Genomic DNA, 27687 nt, shown 5'->3' on the forward strand with positions numbered 1-27687 from the left:
TGTCCCTCTCTCTCTCCTCTCTGTCCCTCTCTCCTCCTCTCTGTCTCTCTCTCTCCTCCTCTCTCTCTCCCCCTCTCTCCTCCCCTCTGTCTCTCTCTCTCCCCCCCTCTCTCTCTTCCTCTCTCTCTTCCTCTCTCTCTTCCTCTCTGTCCCTCTCTCTCTCTTCCTCTCTGTCCCTCTCTCTCTCTTCCTCTCTGTCCCTCTCTCTCTCTTCCTCTCTGTCCCTCTCTCTCTCTTCCTCTCTGTCCCTCTCTCTCTCTTCCTCTCTGTCCCTCTCTCCTCCTCTCTGTCTCTCTCTTCTCCTCTCTGTCTCTCTCTTCTCCTCTCTGTCCCTCTCTCCTCCTCTCTGTCCCTCTCTCCTCCTCTCTGTCTCTCTCTCCTCCTCTCTGTCTCTCTCTCCTCCTCTCTGTCCCTCTCTCCTCCTCTCTGTCCCCTCTCTCCTCCTCTCTCTCTCTTCCTCTCTCTCTTCCTCTCTCTCTTCCTCTCTCTCTTCCTCTCTCTCTTCCCCTCTCTCTTCCTCTCTCCTCCTCTCTGTCCCTCTCTCTCTCCTCTCTGTCTCTCTCTCTCCTCCTCTCTCTCTCCCCCTCTCTCCTCCTCTGTCTCTCTCTCTCTCCCCCCCTGTCTCTCTCTCTCTCTCTTCCTCTCTCTCTTCCTCTCTGTCCCTCTCTCTCTCTTCCTCTCTGTCCCTCTCTCTCTCTTCCTCTCTGTCCCTCTCTCTCTCCTCTCTGTCCCTCTCTCCTCCTCTCTGTCTCTCTCTCCTCCTCTCTGTCCCTCTCTCCTCCTCTCTGTCCCTCTCTCCTCCTCTCTGTCCCTCTCTCCTCCTCTCTGTCTTTCTCTCTTCCTTTCTCTGTCCTCTTTCTCTCTTCCTCTCTCTGTCCCTCTTTCTCTCTTCCTCTCTCTGTCCCTCTTTCTCTCTTCCTCTCTCTGTCCCTCTTTCTCTCTTCCTCTCTCTGTCCCTCTTTCTCTCTTCCTCTCTCTGTCCCTCTTTCTCTCTTCCTCTCTCTGTCCCTCTTTCTCTCTTCCTCTCTCTGTCCCTCTTTCTCTCTTCCTCTCTCTGTCCCTCTTTCTCTCTTCCTCTCTCTGTCCCTCTTTCTCTCTTCCTCTCTCTGTCCCTCTTTCTCTCTTCCTCTCTCTGTCCCTCTTTCTCTCTTCCTCTCTCTGTCCCTCTTTCTCTCTTCCTCTCTCTGTCCCTCTTTCTCTCTTCCTCTCTCTGTCCCTCTTTCTCTCTTCCTCTCTCTGTCCCTCTTTCTCTCTTCCTCTCTCTGTCCCTCTTTCTCTCTTCCTCTCTCTGTCCCTCTTTCTCTCTTCCTCTCTCTGTCCCTCTTTCTCTCTTCCTCTCTCTGTCCCTCTTTCTCTCTTCCTCTCTCTGTCCCTCTTTCTCTCTTCCTCTCTCTGTCCCTCTTTCTCTCTTCCTCTCTCTGTCCCTCTTTCTCTCTTCCTCTCTCTGTCCCTCTTTCTCTCTTCCTCTCTCTGTCCCTCTTTCTCTCTTCCTCTCTCTGTCCCTCTTTCTCTCTTCCTCTCTCTGTCCCTCTTTCTCTCTTCCTCTCTCTGTCCCTCTTTCTCTCTTCCTCTCTCTGTCCCTCTTTCTCTCTTCCTCTCTCTGTCCCTCTTTCTCTCTTCCTCTCTCTGTCCCTCTTTCTCTCTTCCTCTCTCTGTCCCTCTTTCTCTCTTCCTCTCTCTGTCCCTCTTTCTCTCTTCCTCTCTCTGTCCCTCTTTCTCTCTTCCTCTCTCTGTCCCTCTCTCTCTCTTCCTCTCTCTGTCCCTCTCTCTCTCTTCCTCTCTCTGTCCCTCTCTCTCTCTTCCTCTCTCTGTCCCTCTCTCTCTCTCTGTCCCTCTCTCTGTCCCTCTCTCTCTCTCTGTCCCTCTCTCTGTCCCTCTCTCTCTCTCTGTCCCTCTCTCTGTCCCTCTGTCTCTTCCTCTCTTTCTCTCTGTCCCTCTCTTTCTCTCTGTCCCTCTCTCTCTCCTCCTCTCTGTCTCTCCTCCTCTCTCCATATCTCTCTATATCTCTCTACCTTCTCCCATGATGCTCTGGTTTGCTATAAGCTGTACTGTGACATTAGTCGGTGTTGTGTAAGGACTGTGTGGGGTGAGGGGTCGGGGTAGACCTGATCTTCCCTCTTCTTTGCTCTATAATTGGGACTTTGGAGACTTAGCGATGATGAATATCGGGTAGAATATCACAAGGTGATGGAGGACCTCTGGGTGTTTGAGTCATCCCAGCCTCGTGTCTCTGTATTCAGAACGTCCTCATTGCAGGGGTAAGACGTCTCGTCGGGTCAGGCTCTCGTTCTGCTGATGGGGTCTGTACTCGAACACTGACTAAATATCACTTAAAGGGGAACTCCTGACTCCAGGGGACGGATTCCTGAGGGGCTCTATAAGACTCCAGGAATCAAACGACAAAACATTGTAGCACAAAAATGTAACAATCCCTTATAATTCACTTGATACAAAAGCTTAATTGGCAACAACCGTATTTGAAATCTTGTTATGGGCGGGGCTAAGTTGTCAGTTGTGGGGGCGGAGCTTATTTGTCAGTTGAAGGTAAGATTTTGCTTCCGCCCTAGGACACGAGTATCCTCGCACCGGTGGAAGATGGGATTAAGAAACCGCAGATCGACAGCAACAAAGCCAACAATTACAAGATCGTCAAGGAGGTAACAACCCGCATACAAATGTGGGTCTCCATGGTTACAGACTACAAACACACCGTGCGTAGTCAGATCCTACGCATGTTCCTACAGATGTTTCTTCGCTCCAGTTGAATTAGGTCTTTATTAGCAGTGGACAAACCCATCGCTGTAGGTCCAGACTGATTAAATGCTGAAGCTATGTATTACCGTGGTTACAGACTACATACAAATCTGTAGTCAGATACTACAGTTATACTAACTTCATTTTTCGCCTTCTCTGATCAGTGGCCCTCGGAGGCAGAATCAGACTACAGACTGTCTGAATGTTTTGCGTACGCTTCTTTTATAGAGATCTGTGTGTCTCCCTGGTGTCAGACTACAAACAGACCCTGTGTAGTCAGATCCTATCGTCTAATATTACATCCCTCCATTTGCCTTTTCTGCCATGTATTTAACTGATTGTAAAGATAGTGAAGAGCAGGGAACACACAAGACCACAGGATCAGACATGGCTGTTTGTTTGTAGTCTGTTACCATAGTTACGCATCAGTCAGTGTTAGAGCTGCGTACACAAAACGGCTGTACGATTTTTCCCTCTCACGGTTTGCTGAACGGTGTTATTTTCCGCTTTAAACATCGAATATGATGCAGTAGACCTTTTTATGGTTGCAAAAGTTTACATCGGCACGTGCATTTTTTAAAAAAATAATTTTTTTTTTTTAATAGATTTTGATCCGTTTGAGTAAACTCTGCGCCCAGAGCAAGAAGGGGCGTAACCAGCAGCAGCGGCTATTGAAGAACATGGGGGCGCATTCGGTGGTCCTGGATCTCCTGAAGATCCCATACGAGAAGGTCTGTAGGAGGAGGCGGGGACATGACTTTACTCTGTTCACATTCAAAGCTGCATCCAAAAATTCAGCAGCTTTCTTCTCGCATAAGAACAAGGGATGTGCGGGGCCCAGATGACGCAGTGTAGAGCTGTACTGAGTTGTCTGTTACCTGCTTTGTAATTTTTAATTCTTTGCTGCTGCTTTGGTTGTGACTAGAGTAGAAAACACAAACTATTATGAGTGAAGCGACACAACGAGGACATTTTTGTCTCATTTTCTCTTTCAGACCGACGACAAGATGAACGAAATCATGACCCTGGCTCACAACTTCCTGCAAAACTTCTGCCGAGGGAATCCTCAAAACCAGATCCTACTACACAAAAACCTGAACCTCTTCTTAACGCCGGGGGTAAGTGGCCAAAGCAGTCGTGAGGTTGAAAAAACATGGCTGCTTTTTTCCAAAAAACAGCGCCCCCTCCTGACCATGGTTAGTGCCGGTATTGCAGCTGTATAGAAATTGATGGCACTTGCAATACCACACACTACCCACAGTCAGGGGTGGCGCTGTTTGTTGTTCTTTGCACAATTGGGGTCATTTGGTAGAGCTGGTCGTCCTTAAAGGCGAGGGCTGGGGGTAAGGTTGCTTTGCCAGTCCAAAGCTGACCACTGCCCCTTATTCAGCTGAGGATTTGTTACAGTTACATACAGTCCAGCTGCAAAGCAGCCTAGACTGATGATCGTTTACCTGCACTGATACATTGTAACAAAAATGTGTCATTACGCAAATTATAAGACTACGTAAAATACCATCTATTACGTCCAATCTTATACTCTAGTTAGAGCTAAAGCTGCAGTTCCTCATATTCTTCAATCCTGTTGATGTGGAGCTCTTTGCAGTATTGGGAGCTGCTTGGGTAGTAACTGGAGTAGATGCTAGTTTCCTTTCCTTGCAGCTTTTGGAAGCCGAGACGATGCGCCACATCTTCATGAACAACTACCACCTGTGCAACGAGATCAGCGAGCGCGTGGTGCAGCACTTCGTGCACTGCGTGGAGACGCACGGACGCCACGTCGAGTACCTGCGCTTCCTGCAGACCATCGTGAAGGCCGACGGGAAGTACGTGAAGAAGTGCCAGGACGTGGTCATGACCGAGGTGAGAGGGAGGGGTCACGTGACCTGTAGCGGCCAATCAGAGCTGTAGTGGCACCTGATTGGCCGCCGCAGATGATCGACTAACAGCGATGACTTCGATTTTAGCTGAGGGCGGAGCAATTTTTAAAGGAGAGGTACACAATAACATATTGTCAACAGGGCGGCTTCTGACTGATGAAAGGTAAGGACAACTGTCAAACCCAGCTTCCCTAGGATCCTGAAGGGCACCGGGGGTCATATCACTGTTTAAACACTGCAACCACAGTAATCTAAATATCGTTGTGGTCCCAGCTATCCTGAGAATGAAGGGGCCACGGCGCTGGGTGCTTACCTGGACATACAACTGTGCAGTGAGTGACTCTGACCCTTGTAAATGGACCTGTCTGCAGGTCTCTGCATATCAGGGTGAGGGGAGCATCACTGACGCAGCTCTGTGTAAATACTGTGGCCTCATCACTGCCATAGGTTTATGAGCCACAGTGCTATACTCATCACTTTTCAATAAATTGACCTGTCTGCAGTTCTCTACATACATCTGTCACATCTCTATGTAAAAACCATTCGGGCCCCAAGATTTCTGGGCCTATGAGGACTACACTGCTGAGACCTATTCTGGTCTTCATGAGGGAAAATGGACCTGTCTGCAGTTCTCCGCACTTCAGTGAGTGCAAATTCACTAATGCTGTGCTATGTTAACACTTCACAGTCAAGGAACCCAACCAATAAGAGTGCTATCCTAATCACCACTAAGTAAATGGACCTGTCTGCAGTTCTCTGCAAAGCAGAGTGAGGGGAATATTACCGGCACATCACTATATAAACACTGTAGCGCCATCCCTTCAAGAAATCATGCAGGTCCAAAGATTTATGAGTATAAGGGCCACATGGCTATCCTGGTCTCCATTAGGTAAATGGACCTGTCTGCAGTTTTCTGCACATCTGGTTGGTGGGAGCCACACATTGATGTAGTGATGTGGCCCCATCACTCTATGAGTTGTGTGGGCCCCAAGGGATCATGCTGTGCAGAAGTAGATACCTGCCTCTGCATTCAGCTGAATGGACCTGTCTGCAGCTCCGGACCAGTCAAGTCTCCTTAATGGTTCTGGGTTCAATTCCATGTACTTCTTCCAGGATCGCTGTGGCCCCATTAATTTAGGGGTCATGAGGGCCCCAAGGCCACAGTGATCACCTAGGTGTGCGAGTCTCATTCAGCTGAACGGACCTGCCTGGAATATAGAACTGCAGACAGGTCCATTCACCAGACTGTTACTGGGATCAGTTCCATGTATTTCCTCCAGAGTGGCGCTGATTATTGTGGCCCCACCATTTAGTGGCCCAAAGGCCACATTGATCACCCGACCCTGCGGTAAACAGCACCTCATTCAGGTGAATGGACCTGTCTGCAATATAGAACTATAGACCGGTCCATTCACCTCAATGTGGCTGGGGACGCCATAACCATGCCTCCTTCCTTATATCTACCCAGCTTTATTGTAATCCTGAATGTCAGCGTAACGTAACACAGACCCATACACTTATCAGGGTTGTGGAAAAGCTGGGTGACGCTTTCCAGACCGTATTGGATAAACCTGTCAGAAGCGATTAGCGATTAGCGCTGCCTCCACCTCCTCCTCCTCGTCGTGGCGGTGACAGCGACTATTCAGCCATTTTGGCAATTAAGATGACTGACACCTGACACCCGCCATCGCTTAGGCGACCGCCGCCGACAGATTAGAGACGTCGTATTTTCGCGAAAAAGTTTTTTTTCTCTTTTTCGGGGGATGTAGACAAAAGGAGCGTCGGAGAAATCAAGCTAATGAGTGGAGGCGCGAGGGCGCCCGAAGTTTCTGCGAGGAGAGAGAACTTCTTACACGAATAACCTTTGTCGCAGGAAAGATTCTTCAACCTTTTCATTCCGTTCTTTTAACTATTACACGACTTCACATTTACATCACAATCCCCCCGGACCATTAGCGGATCGCAACGCTTTGTCTGCTGCGCAGGAGAGGAGTCGCTTCATTGTATCGGCGGGGAGCGTCTCCCTTTCAGACAAGGAAAAGATTGTCTGATACTTTTAATTGGGATAATTGATAACTTTTTTACATCAGGGAAAGCTGGGTGGCAGGCAATATGGCCGCCGTTAGGTCTCTGACAGTGGCTATACTTTCACCCAGCTTTCCCAGGAACACTTATTAATAAAAGGCAGCCATACAAGCAGCTATGGAGGAGTTAGTAGGAGTTTTTGCCATTCAGGATCCTAGGAAAGTTGCGTGGCATCAGCAAATAAAGCTGGGTGGCAGGCAGTATTGCCGCTGTTAGGTCTCTGACCGTGGCTGGACTGTTACCCAGCTTTCCTGGGAACCGATATTAATAAAAGGCAGTAATATAAGCAGCTATGGAGGAGTTAGAAGGAGTTTTTGCCATTCAGGATCCTAGGAAAGTTGCGTGGTATCAGCAAATAAAGCTGGGTGGCAGGCAGTATGGCTACCATTAGGTCTCTGACTGAAGCAAGACTGTCACCCAGCTTTTTCAGGAACAGATTTAAATAAAAGACCGCAATATAAGCCGCTGTGGAGGGGCTATAAGGAGGTGTTTGGCATTCAGGTTCCTAGGAAAGTTGCGTGGAAGCTGCAAATGGGACATAGAATTCTATTTTAGGATGAAAAATGTTTTTTTTTTTATTGAAACTGTGTCGAGGAAAGCTGGGTGGCAGGCAATATGGCCGCTGTTAGGTCTCTGACAGTGGCTGGACTGTCACCCAGCTTTCCCAGGAACAGATATTAATAAAAGGCAGTAATATAAGCAGCTGTGCAAGGGTTAAAAGGAGGGTTTTGCCATGCAGGATCCTAGAAATGTTGGATGACCTAAGGGATTTTTGGTTATAACGTTTGTCTGAATGCAGCCTTAGAAATGTATATTTGCCATTCAGGATCCAGGGATAGTTTTTATGTCTGCCATTAACATCCAGCATTCCTGGGACTGAATGTAACTGGAAAACAGCAACTATAGAGGAGTCAGGGTGAGGTTCTGCCATTCAGGTACCTGGGAAAGTTGTGTGATGGCCTGTGAGGTGCTTTATAGTTTTCGGTGTTTGCGTGGGTTTCCTCCGGGTCCTCTGGTTTCCTCCCACACTCCTTAGATTGTGAGCCCCATTGAGGACAGGGACTGATCTGGCAGCTTTGTGCAGCGCTGCAGTATCTGTGTGCGCTATATAAATATTATTATTATTTCTCATAGCTCATCAACGGCGGAGAAGACGTCCTCATCTTCTACAACGATCGCGCTTCCTTCCCCATCCTCCTGCAAATGATGTGCTCCGAGCGCGACCGCGCCGATGAGAGCGGAGCCCTGGCCTATCACATCACCCTGGTGGAGCTGCTGGCCGCCTGCACCGAGGGCAAGAACGTCTACACCGAGATCAAGTGCAACTCACTACTGCCCCTGGACGACATCGTCAGGGTGGTGACACATGATGACTGCATCCCCGAGGTAGGAAACCCCATCACCACCACTACAGAGCTGCACTCACTATTCTGCTGTGTACATACATAACATTGCTTATCCTGTACTGATCCTGAGTTACATCCTGTATTATACCCCAGAGCTGCACTCACTATTCTGCTGCTGGTGCAGTCACTGTGTACATACATGACATTACTTATCCTGTACTGATCCTGAGTTACATCCTGTATTATACCCCAGAGCTGCACTCACTATTCTGCTGCTGGTGCAGTCACTGTGTACATACATGACATTATTTATCCTGTACTGATCCTGAGTTACATCCTGTATTATACTCCAGAGCTGCACTCACTATTCTGCTGCTGGTGCAGTCACTGTGTACATACATGACATTACTTATCCTGTACTGATCCTGAGTTACATCCTGTATTATACTCCAGAGCTGCACTCACTATTCTGCTGCTGGTGCAGTCACTGTGTACATACATGACATTACTTATCCTGTACTGATCCTGAGTTACATCCTGTATTATACTCCAGAGCTGCACTCACTATTCTGCTGCTGGTGCAGTCACTGTGTACATACATGACATTACTTATCCTGTACTGATCCTGAGTTACATCCTGTATTATACTCCAGAGCTGCACTCACTATTCTGCTGCTGGTGCAGTCACTGTGTACATACATGACATTACTTATCCTGTACTGATCCTGAGTTACATCCTGTATTATACTCCAGAGCTGCACTCACTATTCTGCTGGGGCAGTCACTGTGTACATACATGACATTACTTATCCTGTACTGATCCTGAGTTACATCCTGTATTATACCCCGGAGCTGCACTCACTATTCTGCTGGTGCAGTCACTGTGTACATACATGACATTACTTATCCTGTACTGATCCTGAGTTACATCCTGTATTATACCCAGAGCTGCACTCACTATCCTGCTGCTGGTGCAGGTACTGTGTACATACATGACATTACTTATCCTGTACTGATCCTGAGTTACATCCTGTATTATACACCAGAGCTGCACTCACTATTCTGCTGCTGGTGCAGTCACTGTGTACATACATGACATTACTTATCCTGTACTGATCCTGAGTTACATCCTGTATTATACTCCAGAGCTGCACTCACTATTCTGCTGGTGCAGTCACTGTGTACATACATGACATTACTTATCCTGTACTGATCCTGAGTTACATCCTGTATTATACTCCAGAGCTGCACTCACTATTCTGCTGCTGGTGCAGTCACTGTGTACATACATGACATTACTTATCCTGTACTGATCCTGAGTTACATCCTGTATTATACTCCAGAGCTGCACTCACTATTCTGCTGCTGGTGCAGTCACTGTGTACATACATGACATTACTTATCCTGTACTGATCCTGAGTTACATCCTGTATTATACTCCAGAGCTGCACTCACTCTGGTGATGAGGCTGTGGATGTAATGCTCTGCGGGCGGTGGATGGATTGCTTTGGTTAATGGTTGGGTGACATCAGTTCTCTATGGGGATCATTAGCAGATAATGTGGGATTGTTAGAGGATGAGAACTGACAATAGAAGCCGCTGCTGCAGAACATTGTCTTCTTCTACTACTTCACATCGATATAACTCTTCCAAAATCTCCTAAATTAAGTAATAGCCCCAGAGCATGATGGGATGTCTTCACCCACTGCCCACTATGGTTAATGTCACACCTGTCTATCCACATCAGAGTGAGATAATACACACAGTGATGTCACAGTACAGGGATAATACACACAGTGATGTCACAGTACAGAGATAATACACACAGTGATGTCACAGTACAGGGATAATACACACAGTGATGTCACAGTACAGGGATAATACACACAGTGATGTCACAGTACAGGGATATTACACACAGTGATGTCACAGTACAGGGATAATACACACAGTGATGTCACAGTACAGGGATAATACACACAGTGATGTCACAGTACAGGGATAATACACACAGTGATGTCACAGTACAGGGATAATACACACAGTGATGTCACAGTACAGGGATAATACACACAGTGATGTCACAGTCCAGAGATAATACACACAGGGATATCACAGTACAGAGATAATACACACAGTGATGTCACAGTACAGGGATAATACACACAGGGATGTCACAGTACAGAGGTAATACACACAGTGATGTCACAGTACAGAGATAATACACACAGCGATGTCACAGTACAGGGATAATACACACAGCGATGTCACAGTACAGGGAGCATACACACAGCGATGTCACAGTACAGGGAGAATACACACAGCGATGTCACAGTACAGAGATAATACACACAGCGATGTCACAGTACAGGGATAATACACACAGCGATGTCACAGTACAGGGAGCATACACACAGCGATGTCACAGTACAGGGAGAATACACACAGCGATGTCACAGTACAGGGATAATACACACAGGGATGTCACAGTCCAGAGATAATACACACAGTGATGTCACAGTACAGGGATAATACACACAGTGATGTCACAGTACAGAGATAATACACACAGTGATGTCACAGTACAGAGATAATACACACAGTGATGTCACAGTACAGAGATAGATAGATATATAGATAGTAGATCTGATGGTATATTTCTCATTATTTGGACCTTTTGTTATTGTTTTCCTTCCTTCTCTTCAGGTAAAAATTGCCTACGTGAACTTTGTGAATCATTGTTATGTGGACACGGAGGTGGAGATGAAGGAGATCTACACCAGTAATCACATCTGGAAGTTGTTTGAGAATTTCCTGGTTGACATGGCGCGGGTGAGTGTGATGTATGGTGTGTGTAGCTATGCGTCTCCGTGGTAACAGACTACAAACAATCCTGTGTCGTCTGATCCTGGAGTCTTTTTCATGGATCCTACGTTATGTTTCCTCTTAGGTTTGTAACACGACCACCGACCGCAAGCACGCGGACACGGCCTTGGAGAAGTATGTGACTGAGGCCGTCATGAACATCGTCAGCGGCTTCTTCAACTCGCCATTTTCTGATAACAGCACCAGCCTACAGGTAAGTGAGGAAGGGGCCTCTAGGCACAGGTACACGGCTACCAATGGAAGAATGTGAAGCTGTAGTGTAAAGCATGGCAGATACATATGCCAAGCAATGGGGCAGGGAAAAGGATCATTAATCTGCTGAATTGCTTTAACACTCCCCTCCCACAACCTCTCTGATCTTTAAAGGGAACCTGTCAGCAGATTTTACCCCACTAATTGGCAGCCCCCTCAGGTCAGGTATGACATGTCCTTTCTAGAATTCCTTCTTCTTTAATGAGAAATCTACTCCAAAGTCATGTGACAAGGAGCCGAAAAGAGTCATATTTTACCGGAGATGAGTCAAGTTTAGAGGCAGCAGGGGATTAGTCACTTATCTGCCATTAACTAGAAACAGTATGGTATTGTTGTTAATATTGAGCCAAATTAGTGTATTGGCGCTTTGCGGTAGATCTGTGGGGTTTGGTTTGCTGTTTGGGAACTCTGTAAAAGTAAAGGTTTTGCTATCACTGCCCTATGGAATCAGACAGGACCCAATTTCATTCTCCCACAGAGGAATCTAAGGGAAGAGTCAGAATTTACCTCAGATGAGTCAAGTTTAGAAACTGCGTCACTTCAGACGCCGCCGTCTTCTGCTCTGTAGCACCTAGAAACATGCTCTCATGTCGTTTCATAGTAAAGATAAGAATCCCATCTTTCAGATCCTATTAGTCTTGTGGTTCTGTGATTCACAGAACTGGAGATACAGTCAGGTTAAAAAAAAGGCGGGAATTCAATTTTTATCTTTGCCTCAAGTGTGGATAAAAATCATTTTCCCGCCTTTTTTTTTTTACTGTCTGTATCTCTGGTTCTGTAGATCACAGAATCACAAATCTGCTGAGATCTTAAAGACGAGAGTCTGTTCTTCGACAGGACACCAGAATCATATATCTAGGTGCTATAGAACTAAAGATAGGGCCGTCTGAAGTGCCCCCCCCCTGCATTTTTTTATACTTGACTCATCTGAGGTAAATTCGGACTCTTCTGTCAGACTCCTCTGTGGGAGAGTGAAGGGGTGTCCTGCCTGATCCCATAGGGGTTAATCGTTCACCCGGTGCCTGGTAGCTATTGATCTGCCATCTGCCGCTTACCCCCGTTGCTCGCCAGCCTCACGGTTAGGGGCGATTGCTCATTTGCGAGTTACGGCGGCGGCCATGGTTGTTCAGAGCGGTAATTGTCCATGTTTCCACATTCCGATGGGTGATTTATTAAATCCAGGCGACATTTAAATAAATTCAGGGCCACGGCGCTTAGCGGATTAATGAACAGTCAGACGCATCCATCAGCGCGCTCCACGAATACAGATCGTCACTCAGGACGCGATAATCTGTCCCTGGTTATCAGACGCTAATTATACGGAGCAGGAGATACTGGGGGTGTACTGGGGGCTCACTGCTCATACCATCAAGATACTATCACACAGGATGGGATTAGATACATGGCTCAGCAGACTGTATCACACATGGTGGGATTAGATACACAGATCAGCAGACAGTATCACACAGGATAGGATTAGATACACAGCTCAGCAGTCAGTATTACACATGATGGGATTAGATACACATCTTAGAAGGCTGTGTCGCAAATGATAGTATTAGATACACAGCTCAGTAGTCAGTATCACACAGGATAGGATTAGATACTTAGCTCAGCAGAGAGTATCACACAGGATGGGATTAGATACACAGCTCAGCAGTCAGTATTACACATGATGGGATTAAATACACAGCTCAGCAGACAGTATCACACAGGATCGGATTAGATACACAGCTCAGCAGACTGTATCACACATGGTGGGATTAGATACACAGCTCAGCAGTATCACACATGATATGATTAGATACACAGCTCAGCAGTCAGTATTACACATGATGGGATTAGATACACAGCTCGGCAGACAGTATCACACATGATGGGATTAGATACACAGCTCGGCAGACAGTATCACACAGGATGGGATTAGATACACAGCTAAGCAGACAATATCAAACATAATGGAATTAGATACACATCTTAGAAGGCTGTGTCGCAAATGATAGTATTAGATACACAGCTCAGTAGTCAGTATCACACAGGATAGGATTAGATACTTAGCTCAGCAGAGAGTATCACATATGGCAGGTTGGATACACCGCTCAGGAGAAAGTAGTACACATGACAGTTTAGATATACAGCTCAGCAGACAGTATCACACAGGAGACGATTAGATACACAGCTCAGCAGACAGTATCACACAGGAGAGGATTAGATACACAGCTCAGCAGACAGTATCACACAGGATAGGATTAGATACACAGCTCAGCAGACTGTATCACACAGGATAGGATTAGATACACAGCTCAGCAGGCAGTATCACACAGGATAGGATTAGATACACAGCTCATCAGACAGTATCACATAGGATAGGATTAGATACAAAGCTCAGCAGACTGTATCACACAGGATAGGATTAGATACACAGCTCATCAGACAGTATCACACAGGATAGGATTAGATACACAGCTCATCAGACAGTATCACACAGGATAGGATTAGATACACAGCTATTAGATACACAGCTCACCAGACAGTATCACACAGGATAGGATTAGATACCCAGCTCAGCAGACAGTATCACACAGGATAGGATTAGATACACAGCTCAGCAGACAGTATCACACAGGATAGGATTAGATACACAGCTCAGCAGACAGTATCACACAGGATAGGATTAGATACACAGCTCAGCAGACAGTATCACACAGGAGAGGATTAGATACACAGCAGACAGTATCACACAGGATGGGATTACATACACAGCTCAGCAGACAGTATCACACAGGAGAGGATTAGATACACAGCAGACAGTATCACACAGGAGAGGATTACATACACAGCTCAGCAGACAGTATCACACTGGATAGGATTAGATACACAGCTCAGCAGACAGTATCACACTGGATACGATTAGATACACAGCTCAGCAGACAGTATCACACAGGATGGGATTAGCTACACAGCTCAGCAGACTATCACACAGGATAGGATTAGATACACAGCTCAGCAGACAGTATCACACAGGATAGGATTAGATACACAGCTCAGCAGACAGTATCACACAGGATAGGATTAGATACACAGCTCAGCAGACAGTATCACACAGGATAGGATTAGATACACAGCTCAGCAGACAGTATCACACAGGATAGGATTAGATATACAGCTCAGCAGACAGTATCACACAGGATAGGATTAGATACACAGATCAGCAGACAGTATCACACAGGATAGGATTAGATACACAGCTCAGCAGACTGTATCACACAGGATGGGATTAGATACACAGCTCAGCAGATAGTATCACACAGGATAGGATTAGATACACAGCTCAGCAGACAGTATCACACAGGATAGGATTAGATACACAGCTCAGTAGGCAGTATCACACAGGATGGGATTAGATACACAGCTCAGCAGGCAGTATCACACAGGATGGGATTAGATACACAGATCAGCAGACAGTATCACACAGGATAGGATTAGATACACAGCTCAGCAGACAGTATCACACAGGATAGGATTAGATGCACAGCTCAGCAGACAGTATCACACAGGATAGGATTAGATACACAGCTCAGCAGACAGTATCACACAGGATAGGATTAGATACACAGCTCAGCAGACAGTATCACACAGGATAGGATTAGATGCACAGCTCTGCAGACATTATCACACAGGATAGGATTAGATACACAGCTCAGCAGGCAGTATCACACAGGATGGGATTAGATACACAGCTCAGCAGACAGTATCACACAGGATAGGATTAGATGCACAGCTCAGCAGGCAGTATCACACAGGATAGGATTAGATACACAGCTCAGCAGGCATTATTACACATGGCGGTTTAGATGCACAGCTCAGGAGACAGTATCACACAGGATAGGATTAGATACACAGCTCAGCAGTCAGTATCACACATGGCAGGTTAGATACGTGTGCTCAGACACCCCGTGTATGCTGTGTACAGATGTTGTCCTCTCCCTGTAGACCCATCAGCCGGTCTTCATCCAGCTCCTGCAGTCGGCCTTCCGGATATATAACTGCACGTGGCCGAACCCGGCGCAGAAATCCTCGGTGGAGTCGTGTATAAAGACGCTGGCAGAAGTGGGTGAGTGTGAACAGGTTCCGAGACGCCTCTTCCTATTGTGTTATGCCAAAAAAGAATTCCCTCTGTGCTGTGGAATCATCAACAGGAAGCCCAGCTTTCCCAGGCTCCCGAATAGCAAATCCAGCAAGTTATTCCAGATAGATGCAGTGCATAATGGCTGAGATTTGTCATTCAGGATCCTGGAAAAGCTGGGGAGCAAAGTATTACTGGCTCGGCTTTTCTTCATCCTATGCACAGGCTGTAACATCACCCTAATTATTATCTCCTTTTCTCCCCACATTTTATCTTTAGTGACCTTATCAAAAAGTGATTTATCAGGTTCACCATCTGGGATTCTTGTAAAATTGGTCCTCACACTGCTGTGTACTCAGCACTCTGCATCAGGCTGCTCCACAGCCTCTTCTTTATGCAATATAAATCCATATATCACAGTTCTGCTGCTACTAACACCATACACAAAGCTGTAATTACACATCTCTGCAGGGTTGGTACCTCACATAGCCTGCAGAGATAACAGAGCACAGCAGTGTGAGGACACATCTTATGCACAATCCTGTAATATAAATCCATCTATCACAGTCCTGCTGCTACTAACACTATACACAAAGCTGTAATTACACATCTGCGCAGGGTTGGTACCTAACACGGACTGCAGAGATAACAGAGCACAGCAGTGTGAGGACACATCTTATGCACAATCCTGTAATATAAATCCATGTATCACAGTCCTGCTGCTACTAACACTATACACAAAGCTGTAATTACACATCTCTGCAGGGTTGGTACCTAACACGGACTGCAGAGATAACAGAGCACAGCAGTGTGAGGACACATCTTATGCACAATTCTGTAATATAAATCCATGTATCACAGTCCTGCTGCTACTAACACTATACACAAAGCTGTAATTACACATCTCTGCAGGGTTGGTACCTAACATGGCCTGCAGAGATAACAGAGCACAGCAGTGTGAGGACACATCTTATGCACAATCCTGTAATATAAATCCACGTATCACAGTCCTGCTGCTACTAACACTATACACAAAGCTGTAATTACACATCTCTGCAGGGTTGGTACCTAACATGGCCTGCGGAGATAACAGAGCACAGCAGTGTGAGGACACATCTTATGCACAATTCTGTAATATAAATCCATATATCACAGTCCTGCTGCTACTATCACCATACACAAAGCTGTAATTACACATCTCTGCAGGGCTGGTACCCAATACAGACTGTAGAGATAACAGAGCACAGCAGTGTGAGGACACGCCCTCATTACAATCCTGTAATATAAATCCATGTATCACAGTCCTGCTGCTACTAACACTATACACAAAGCTGTAATTACACATCTCTGCAGGGTTGGTACCTAACATGGCCTGCAGAGATAACAGAGCACAGCAGTGTGAGGACACATCTTATGCACAATTCTGTAATATAAATCCATATGTCACAGTCCTGCTGCTACTATCACCATACACAAAGCTGTAATTACACATCTCTGCAGGGCTGGTACCCAATACAGACTGTAGAGATAACAGAGCACAGCAGTGTGAGGACACGCCCTCATTACAATCCTGTAATATAAATCCATATTTCACAGTCCTGCTGCTACTAACAACATACACAAAGGTATAATTACACATCTCTTCAGGGAAAACACTGACTGCAGTCTATAGGGTCACACCTGCTGATGGTTTCCCATTTTGTGATATTTCTTTCTCGTCTTCCCAATAGCAAAGAATCGTGGGATAGCGATCCCGGTGGACTTGGACAGCCAGGTGAATACCCTCTTCCTGAAAAGCCATTCCAACATGGTGCAGAGGGCGGCCATGGGCTGGAGGATGACGGCCCGCACCGGACCCCGATTCAAAGATGTGCTGGGGGGCCCGGCCTGGGACTACAGGAACATCATTGAGAAACTGCAGGTAAGGAGTATTGTACCTACAGCAACCACTGACCCTAACCAGATTATATGTTATTCTGGATTATTAGACGTTCACAGAATATTATAATATCACAAAGGGCATTAAACGTGGTCTTCAACCACTACAACACTGCCCGTGAGTCATTCTATCTTTTGCAGCAGGTAGTAGAATGAGATGCTTTTCCGCATCAATCTGAATGGCTGACATCTAGTGGTGAACTGGATACCTGCATTTTTATGTGCTGCTGGGTCAGACTACATCAGGTTTGTTTGTAGTCTGTTACCATGGAGCAGACTACATAGGGTTTGTATGTAGTCTGTTACCATGGATCAGACTACGTAGGGTTTGTTTGTAGTTTGTTACCATGGATCAGACTACACAGGATTTATTTGTAGTCTGTTACCATGGATCAGACTACATAGGGTTTATTTGTAGTCTGTTACCATGGATAAGACTACGTAGGGTTTGTTTGTAGTCTGTTACCATGGATAAGACTACGTAGGGTTTGTTTGTAGTCTGTTACCATGGATCAGACTACATAGGGTTTACTTGTAGTCTGTTGCCATGGATAAGACTACATAAGGTTTGTTTGTAGTCTGTTACCATGGATCAGACTACATAGGGTTTACTTGTAGTCTGTTGCCATGGATAAGACTACATAGGATTTGTTTGTAGTCTGTTACCATAGAGCACGCTACACAGGGTTTGTTCGTAGTCTGTTACCATGGATTAGACTACACAGGGTTTGTTTGTGGTCTGTTACCATGGATCAGACTACATAGGGTTTACTTGTAGTCTGTTACCATGGATCAGACTACATAGGGTTTACATGTAGTCTGTTACCATGGATCAGACTACAAGGGTTTATTTGTAGTCTGTTACCATGGATCAGACTACATAGGGTTAGTTTGTAGTCTGTTACCATGGAGATACACAAATGACTTCAGGACACTGGAGGACCCAGTAGTGTAATTCCTCCTTTTTCCTGAGGTGGTGCTGTTGGGAAATTGAGCACTTCCTGTCAGACTCCTTTACAAATCGCGCTGATCTCTGGGGGTTATAGTAGTGGGACCTCTTGTTGTATAGTCGTAGAACCCTTAAGACAGAACCCCCCTGGAAGCCTCATTAAGGGTGCGGTTATTTTCAGGATGTGGTGGCGTCTCTGGAGCAGCAGTTCAGTTCGATGGTGTTGGCCGAGTTCTCGGTTCTGGTGGACGTTCTGCACAGTCCCGAGCTCCTGTTTCCAGATGGGACCGACGCCCGGATCCGATGCGGAGCCTTCATGTCCAAGTAGGTGTGACCTGAGCTGTCATGTCCCCTTTACATCAGAACAGCGCCACCTGGTGTCTGAATTACCACTATACAATAGATAACAGAGGTCGCGATTTACAAAGTGATTCTGTTCTAACACGGACTCAATGCTGTGCTGTTTGGACTGGGACAGAAGAGTCATCTCACTGTCAGCTCTATAGAAGAGTCACTCATTAGGAGGGGGAGAAGTCGGCAGAGTCACTTATTCCTAGAGGGTATAGTCAACAGATGGAATTGCTCATCATAAGAGCAGGGTCAGCAGAGTCATCTCATTGCTCCGGAAGAGCAGGGTCAGCAGAGTCCTCTCATTGCTCCGGGAGAGCAGGGTCAGCAGAGTCCTCTCATTGCTCCGGAAGAGCAGGGTCAGCAGAGCCATCTCATTGCTCCGGGAGAGCAGGGTCAGCAGATTCATATCATTGCTCCGGGAGAGCAGGGTCAGCAGAGTCATCTCATTGCTCCGGGAGAGCAGGGTCAGCAGAGCCATCTCATTGCTCCGGGAGAGCAGGGTCAGCAGAGCCATCTCATTGCTCCGGGAGAGCAGGGTCAGCAGAGCCATCTCATTGCTCCGGGAGAGCAGGGTCAGCAGAGCCATCTCATTGCTCCGGGAGAGCAGGGTCAGCAGAGTCCTCTCATTGCTCCAGGAGAGCAGGGTCAGCAGAGTCATCTCATTGCTCCGGAGGAGCAGGGTCAGCAGAGCCATCTCATTGCTCCGGGAGAGCAGGGTCAGCAGAGTCCTCTCATTGCTCCAGGAGAGCAGGGTCAGCAGAGTCATCTCATTGCTCCAGGAGAGCATGGGTCAGCAGAGTCATCTCATTGCTCCAGGAGAGCATGGGTCAGCAGAGTCATCTCATTGCTCCAGGAGAGCAGGGTCAGCAGAGTCCTCTCATTGCTCCGGAAGAGCATGGGTCAGCAGAGCCATCTCATTGCTCCGGGAGAGCAGGGTCAGCAGATTCATATCATTGCTCCGGGAGAGCAGGGTCAGCAGAGTCCTCTCATTGCTCCGGAAGAGCAGGGTCAGCAGAGCCATCTCATTGCTCCGGGAGAGCAGGGTCAGCAGATTCATATCATTGCTCCGGGAGAGCAGGGTCAGCAGAGTCATCTCATTGCTCCAGGAGAGCATGGGTCAGCAGAGTCATCTCATTGCTCCAGGAGAGCATGGGTCAGCAGAGTCATCTCATTGCTCCAGGAGAGCATGGGTCAGCAGATTCATATCATTGCTCCGGGAGAGCAGGGTCAGCAGAGTCATCTCATTGCTCCAGGAGAGCATGGGTCAGCAGAGTCATCTCATTGCTCCAGGAGAGCATGGGTCAGCAGAGTCATCTCATTGCTCCAGGAGAGCAGGGTCAGCAGAGTCCTCTCATTGCTCCGGAAGAGCATGGGTCAGCAGAGCCATCTCATTGCTCCGGGAGAGCAGGGTCAGCAGATTCATATCATTGCTCCGGGAGAGCAGGGTCAGCAGAGTCCTCTCATTGCTCCGGAAGAGCAGGGTCAGCAGAGCCATCTCATTGCTCCGGGAGAGCAGGGTCAGCAGACTCATATCATTGCTCCGGGAGAGCAGGGTCAGCAGAGTCATCTCATTGCTCCAGGAGAGCATGGGTCAGCAGAGTCATCTCATTGCTCCAGGAGAGAATGGGTCAGCAGAGTCATCTCATTGCTCCAGGAGAGCATGGCCAGCAGAGTCATCTCATTGCTCCAGGAGAGCAGGGTCAGCAGAGCCATCTCATTGCTCCAGGAGAGCATGGGTCAGCAGAGTCATCTCATTGCTCCAGGAGAGCATGGGTCAGCAGAGTCATCTCATTGCTCCAGGAGAGCATGGGTCAGCAGATTCATATCATTGCTCCGGGAGAGCAGGGTCAACAGAGTCATCTCATTGCTCCAGGAGAGCAGGGTCAGCAGAGTCATCTCATTGCTCCAGGAGAGCAGGGTCAGCAGAGTCATCTCATTGCTCCGGGAGAGCAGGGTCAGCAGAGTCATCTCATTGCTCCAGGAGAGCAGGGTCAGCAGAGTCATCTCATTGCTCCAGGAGAGCAGGGTCAGCAGAGTCCTCTCATTGCTCTGAAAGAGCTGGGTCAGCAGAGTCCTCTCATTGCTCCAGGAGAGCAGGGTCAGCAGAGTCCTCTCATTGCTCTGAAAGAGCTGGGTCAGCAGAGTCATCTCATTGCTCCGGAGGAGCAGGGTCAGCAGAGTCATCTCATTGCTCCGGAAGAGCAAGGTCCGCAGAGTCATCTCATTGTTCCAGGAGAGCAGGGTCAGCAGAGTCATCTCATTGCTCCAGGAGAGCAGGGTCAGCAGAGCCATCTCATTGCTCCAGGAGAGCAGGGTCAGCAGAGTCATCTCATTTCTCTGGAAGAGCAGGGTCAGCAGAGTCATCTCATTGCTGCAGGAGAGCATGGTCAGCAGAGTCATCTCATTGCTCCAGGAGAGCAGGGTCAGCAGAGCCATCTCATTGCTCCAGGAGAGCAGGGTCAGCAGAGTCATCTCATTGCTCCAGGAGAGCAGGGTCAGCAGAGTCATCTCATTGCTCCAGGAGACCAGGGTCAGCAGAGTCATCTCATTGCTCCAGGAGAGCATGGGTCAGCAGAGTCATCTCATTGCTCCAGGAGAGCATGGGTCAGCAGAGTCATCTCATTGCTCCAGGAGAGCAGGGTCAGCAGAGTCATCTCATTGCTCCAGGAGAGCAGGGTCAGCAGAGTCATCTCATTGCTCCAGGAGAGCAGGGTCAGCATAGTCATCTCATTGCTCCAGGAGAGCAGGGTCAGCAGAGTCATCTCATTGCTCCAGGAGAGCAGGGTCAGCAGAGTCCTCTCATTGCTCCGGAAGAGCAGGGTCAGCAGAGTCATCCCGTCATTAGAGAGCAGGGTCAGCAGAGTCATCCCGTCATTAGAGAGCAGGGTCAGCAGAGTCATCTCGTCATTAGAGAGCAGGGTCAGCAGAGTCATCCCGTCATTAGAGAGCAGGGTCAGCAGAGTGGTCTTGTTATTAGAGAGCAGGGTCAGCAGAGTCATCTCGTCATTAGAGAGCAGGGTCAGCAGAGTCATCCCGTCATTAGAGAGCAGGGTCAGCAGAGTCATCCCGTCATTAGAGAGCAGGGTCAGCAGAGTCATCTCGTCATTAGAGAGCAGGGTCAGCAGAGTCATCTCGTCATTAGAGAGCAGGGTCAGCAGAGTCATCTCGTCATTAGAGAGCAGGGTCAGCAGAGTCATCTCGTCATTAGAGAGCAGGGTCAGCAGAGTCATCCCGTCATTAGAGAGCAGGGTCAGCAGAGTCATCCCGTCATTAGAGAGCAGGGTCAGCAGAGTCATCCCGTCATTAGAGAGCAGGGTCAGCAGAGTCATCTCGTTGTCACATCCCCCGGAAACAATCCCCTCTGCATGTGACCCCTCATCTCCGCCGCACCCCTCCATGTGACTCTCCGCCATTGAAAAAGCTAATGAATACAATGTTACAGGTTGATAAATCACACAAAGAAACTAATGGAGAAGGAAGAGAAGCTTTGTATCAAGATACTTCAGACGTTGCGGGAGATGCTGGACAAGAAGGACGGCTTCAGTGAGCAGGTAGGTGGGTGCCGGGGCGTTAGATATAGTGACATCCTGCAGCCGACACTAGGTGGAGCTGAAGAGCCTGGCGCATACTGGAAAGCCATAGATAGTAATGTATAAACCGTATACAGTGAGCTCCTGAGCTCCCCCTAGTGGACGCTGCAGGAGGCCAAGATATTGTCTCATACTCAGCTCTGTGTCTCTGCAGGGGATTTGGTGCTTTGTATCAGGACAATAAAACCCCCAAATACCCGTGCTGATATCCATCGTACCCCTACTTCCCCATGACTCCTAGTCACAAAACATGCAAGGTTTTAACCCCCGCTGCTCCGGCCCCCTTCCCTTCCCCAGAAGCGATATGAAAGTGATTTGAGTTCACGGCAATGACTAAATACACAACGTTAATTGTCCCTAAACGGTCGCTTTTCGGCATTAATCAGGGTGATCTAATGTAATTTATATTACCGCCCTATTAATTCACTTTTATTACGGCCGAGATGTGACACATTTGCCTTGTTAATCAGAAACTGGCTTTCCCCCCGGCTCGCTGCAGCGCCGGGAGTGTCCACTAGTGGCCGCCGCACCATCACTTTCTGCCACAGTGTGTAATGTACCGTCCTGATACGTGTCTACCGTAATACCGCTACATAACATGACGCCCTATGTAAGCGGCTAGGTTGTAGAGGTATAATTTTATACTTGTGTGGTCCGCACTGTATGGTGGTATTATACCCCGTATAGTGATATTATTCAGTCTCAGTATGGAATAATATTATGTGTGTATATATATATATATATATATATATCTTCATCCCATGATGCTTGTGCTTGTATATACACTGTTTAACAGTATAGCGGACGTTGTGTGACAGTATAGCGGGCGCTGTGTGTGACAGTATAGCGGGTGCTGTGTGTGACAGTATAGCGGTTGCAGTGTGTGACAGTATAGCGGTTGCAGTGTGTGACAGTATAGCGGGCGCTGTGTGTGACAGTATAGCGGTTGCAGTGTGTGACAGTATAGCGGGTGCTGTGTGTGACAGTATAGCGGGTGCTGTGTGTGACAGTATAGCGGCCGCTGTGTGTGACAGTATAGCGGCCGCTGTGTGTGACAGTATAGCGTCCGCTGTGTGTGACAGTATAGCGGCCGCTGTGTGTGACAGTATAGCGGCCGCTGTGTGTGACAGTATAGCGGCCGCTGTGTGTGACAGTATAGCGGCCGCTGTGTGTGACAGTATAGCGGGTGCTGTGTGACAGTATAGCGGTTGCTGTGTGACAGTATAGCGGTTGCTGTGTGACAGTATAGCGGCGGGTGATGTGTGACAGTATAGCGGCGGGTGATGTGTGACAGTATAGCGGGTGCTGTGTGACAGTATAGCGGTTGCTGTGTGACAGTATAGGGGCCGCTGTGTGACAGTATAGGGGCCGCTGTGTAACAGTATAGCGGCCGCTGTGTGACAGTATAGCGGTTGCTGTGTGACAGTATAGCGGTTGCTGTGACAGTATAGCGGCCGCTGTGTGACAGTATAGCGGGTGATGACATCGCGTGGCTCTCTTCCCGCCCGTGACCGCGCAGTCGTCTTCCTGGAGTCCATTCCTCAGGCGTCTCCCCCGTCCCTGTCACTTCCAGCTCTGACGCTCATCATTTCTGGAACTGGAGAAATTTATGTGGCCAAATTTTTTTTAAAAAATGTTCATTTTTTTCTTCCGCCCTGAATCTCGCTGTCAGCAGTAAATCGCATTTCTACCGTAATTATCGGCAGCTCGGGAGGTGAAGAGCACTGCTTAACCCTTCACTGACCTGGAGGCGCTGAGGGACTGTGAGAAATGGATTTATATTGCAGGATTTTATAGTGGATGTGTCCTCACACTGCTGTGCTCTGTGCTCTCTGCAGCCAGCGTTATGTATTGTCCCTGGAGAGATGTGTAATCAGACCTCACACTGCTGTGCTCTGTGCTCTCTGCAGCCAGTGTTATGTATTGTCCCTGGAGAGATGTGTAATCAGACCTCACACTGCTGTGCTCTGTGCTCTCTGCAGCCAGTGTTATGTATTGTCCCTGGAGAGATGTGTAATCAGACCTCACACTGCTGTGCTCTGTGCTCTCTGCAGCCAGTGTTATGTATTGTCCTTGGAGAGATGTGTAATCAGACCTCACACTGCTGTGCTCTGTTCTCTCTGCAGCCAGTGTTATGTATTGTTCCTGGAGAGATGTGTAATCAGACCTCGCACTGCTGTGCTCTGTGCTCTCTGCAGCCAGTGTTATGTATTGTCCCTGGAGAGATGTGTAATCAGACCTCACACTGCTGTGCTCTCCTCTGCAGCCAGTGTTATGTATTGTCCCTGGAGAGATGTGTAATCAGACCTCACACTGCTGTGCTCTGTGCTCTCTGCAGCCAGTGTTGTGTATTGTCCCTGGAGAGATGTGTAATCAGACCTCACACTGCTGTGCTCTGTGCTCTCTGCAGCCAGTGTAATGTATTGTCCCTGGAGAGATGTGTAATCAGACCTCACACTGCTGTGCTCTGTGCTCTCTGCAGCCAGTGTTATGTATTGTCCCTGGAGAGATGTGTAATCAGACCTCACACTGCTGTGCTCTGTGCTCTCTGCAGCCAGTGTTATGTATTGTCCCTGGAGAGATGTGTAATCAGACCTCACACTGCTGTGCTCTGTGCTCTCTGCAGCCAGTGTTATGTATTGTCCCTGGAGAGATGTGTAATCAGACCTCACACTGCTGTGCTCTGTGCTCTCTGCAGCCAGTGTTATGTATTGTCCTTGGAGAGATGTGTAATCAGACCTCACACTGCTGTGCTCTGTTCTCTCTGCAGCCAGTGTTATGTATTGTTCCTGGAGAGATGTGTAATCAGACCTCGCACTGCTGTGCTCTGTGCTCTCTGCAGCCAGTGTTATGTATTGTCCCTGGAGAGATGTGTAATCAGACCTCACACTGCTGTGCTCTCCTCTGCAGCCAGTGTTATGTATTGTCCCTGGAGAGATGTGTAATCAGACCTCACACTGCTGTGCTCTGTGCTCTCTGCAGCCAGTGTTGTGTATTGTCCCTGGAGAGATGTGTAATCAGACCTCACACTGCTGTGCTCTGTGCTCTCTGCAGCCAGTGTAATGTATTGTCCCTGGAGAGATGTGTAATCAGACCTCACACTGCTGTGCTCTGTGCTCTCTGCAGCCAGTGTTATGTATTGTCCCTGGAGAGATGTGTAATCAGACCTCACACTGCTGTGCTCTGTGCTCTCTGCAGCCAGGGTTATGTATTGTCCCTGGAGAGATGTGTAATCAGACCTCACACTGCTGTACTCTGTGCTCTCTGCAGCCAGTGTTATGTATTGTCCCTCCTGGAGAGATGTGTAATCAGACCTCACACTGCTGTGCTCTGTGCTCTCTGCAGCCAGTGTTATGTATTGTCCCTGGAGAGATGTGTAATCACACCTCACACTGCTGTGCTCTGTGCTCTCTGCAGCCAGTGTTATGTATTGTCCCTGGAGAGATGTGTAATCACACCTCACACTGTTGTGCTCTGTGCAGCCAGTGTTATGTATTGTCCCTGGAGAGATGTGTAATCAGACCTCACACTGCTGTGCTCTGTGCTCTCTGCAGCCAGTGTTATGTATTGTCCCTGGAGAGATGTGTAATCAGACCTCACACTGCTGTGCTCTGTGCTCTCTGCAGCCAGTGTTATGTATTGTCCCTGGAGAGATGTGTAATCACACCTCACACTGCTGTGCTCTGTGCTCTCTGCAGCCAGTGTTATGTATTGTCCCTGGAGAGATGTGTAATCACACCTCACACTGTTGTGCTCTGTGCTCTCTGCAGCCAGTGTTATGTATTATCCCTGGAGAGATGTGTAATCAGACCTCACACTGCTGTGCTCTGTGCTCTCTGCAGCCAGTGTTATGTACTGTCCCTGGAGAGATGTGTAATCACACCTCACACTGCTGTGCTCTGTGCTCTCTGCAGCCAGTGTTATGTATTATCCCTGGAGAGATGTGTAATCAGACCTCACACTGCTGTGCTCTGTGCTCTCTGCAGCCGGTGTTAGGTATAGTCCCTAGAGAGATGTGTAATCATAACTGTGAGTGTGTTATAAGTAGCAGCAGGACTGTGAAATATGGATTTATATTCCAGGATTGTATAGTGCATGTGTCCTCACACTGCTGTGCTCTTTGCCCTCTGCAGCCAGTGTTATGCAGTATCCCTTTCTGTGAGCTGTTAGCAGCAGCAGGACTGTGAAATATGGATTCATATTCTAGGATTGTACAAGGGGTCTGTCCTCACACTGCTGTGCTCTGTGCTCCGTCTTCACCCTTTAACTAATATTGTATTTAAACAGAAGCCTGTAACAGCTTTTACTTAGGGCAATGGTAAGAGGCTGTGGAACGGTTCAGAGCACAGCAGTGTGAGGACATGTCCACAGTACCAACCTGGAATATAAATCCATAATTCACAGTCCTGCTGTTACTATAAACATAGATAAAGGTCTGATGACACAACTTTCAAGGGACTATACCTAACGCAGGCTACAGAGAGCACAGAGAACAGCAGTGTGAGCACATGTCCTCATGGGTGACCGTGTGACTAAATCACAACTTTGTATCTAACAAATACGGCAAATAACAAGAAAACAAGCGCCGAGCTACAACACCAGGAGGTCTAAACACAGAGGAGTTTTGATTTTTCACAAGGTGATGATTTCGGCAATGAGATCTCAGAGTATTGTAGGTCGTAGATAATAACCATCTGTATACCGCAACATCTTCTCCCTGCAAGAGCCATCAATGCGGAGACGAGCCGCAGCACAGGAGACGCCTCACCCGACGTATACATAGGGGGCAGTATTATAGTAGTTATATTCTTGTACATAGGGGGCAGTATTATAGTAGTTATATTCTTGTACATAGGGGGCAGTATTATAGTAGTTATATTCTTGTACATAGAGGGCAGTATTATAGTAGTTATATTCTTGTACATAGGGGGCAGTATTATAGTAGTTATATTCTTGTGCATAGGGGGCAGTATTATAGTAGTTATATTCTTGTACATAGAGGGCAGTATTATAGTAGTTATATTCTTGTACATAGGGGGCAGTATTATAGTAGTTATATTCCTGTACATAGGGGGCAGTATTATAGTAGTTATATTCTTGTACATAGGGGCAGTATTATAGTAGTTATACTCCTGTACATAGGGGGCAGTATTATAGTAGTTATATTCCTGTACATAGGGGGCAGTATTATAGTAGTTATATTCTTGTACATAGGGGGCGGTATTATAGTAGTTATATTCTTGTACATAGAGGGCAGTATTATAGTAGTTATATTCTTGTACATAGGGGGCAGTATTATAGTAGTTATATTCTTGTACATAGAGGGCAGTATTATAGTAGTTATATTCTTGTACATAGGGGGCAGTATTATAGTAGTTATATTCTTGTACATAGGGGGCAGTATTATAGTAGTTATATTCTTGTACATAGGGGGCAGTATTATAGTAGTTATATCCCTGTACATAGGAGGCAGTATTATAGTAGTATTATAGTACATAGGGAGCAGTATTATAGTAGTTATATAACTGTA

The 27687-nt window shown here is 47.4% G+C and overlaps 1 protein-coding gene across 1 annotated transcript in view; it reads left to right on the forward strand.

The window, feature by feature from the left end:
* The window catches only part of ITPR2 (inositol 1,4,5-trisphosphate receptor type 2), a 207989-nt gene that overhangs the window by 87509 nt on the left and 92793 nt on the right, over nt 1-27687 (forward strand). The window contains exons 27-37 of the mRNA XM_072145070.1: nt 2568-2657; nt 3360-3485; nt 3750-3872; nt 4417-4617; nt 7854-8105; nt 10772-10897; nt 11016-11144; nt 15197-15317; nt 17060-17250; nt 18398-18540; nt 22010-22118. Coding sequence (XP_072001171.1) covers nt 2568-2657; nt 3360-3485; nt 3750-3872; nt 4417-4617; nt 7854-8105; nt 10772-10897; nt 11016-11144; nt 15197-15317; nt 17060-17250; nt 18398-18540; nt 22010-22118 — 1611 coding nt within the window. The remainder of the gene's footprint in view (nt 1-2567; nt 2658-3359; nt 3486-3749; nt 3873-4416; nt 4618-7853; nt 8106-10771; nt 10898-11015; nt 11145-15196; nt 15318-17059; nt 17251-18397; nt 18541-22009; nt 22119-27687) is intronic.

This window comes from Engystomops pustulosus, chromosome 4 (assembly GCF_040894005.1).
Source record: "Engystomops pustulosus chromosome 4, aEngPut4.maternal, whole genome shotgun sequence".
In the NCBI taxonomy this organism is placed as follows: domain Eukaryota; kingdom Metazoa; phylum Chordata; class Amphibia; order Anura; family Leptodactylidae; genus Engystomops; species Engystomops pustulosus.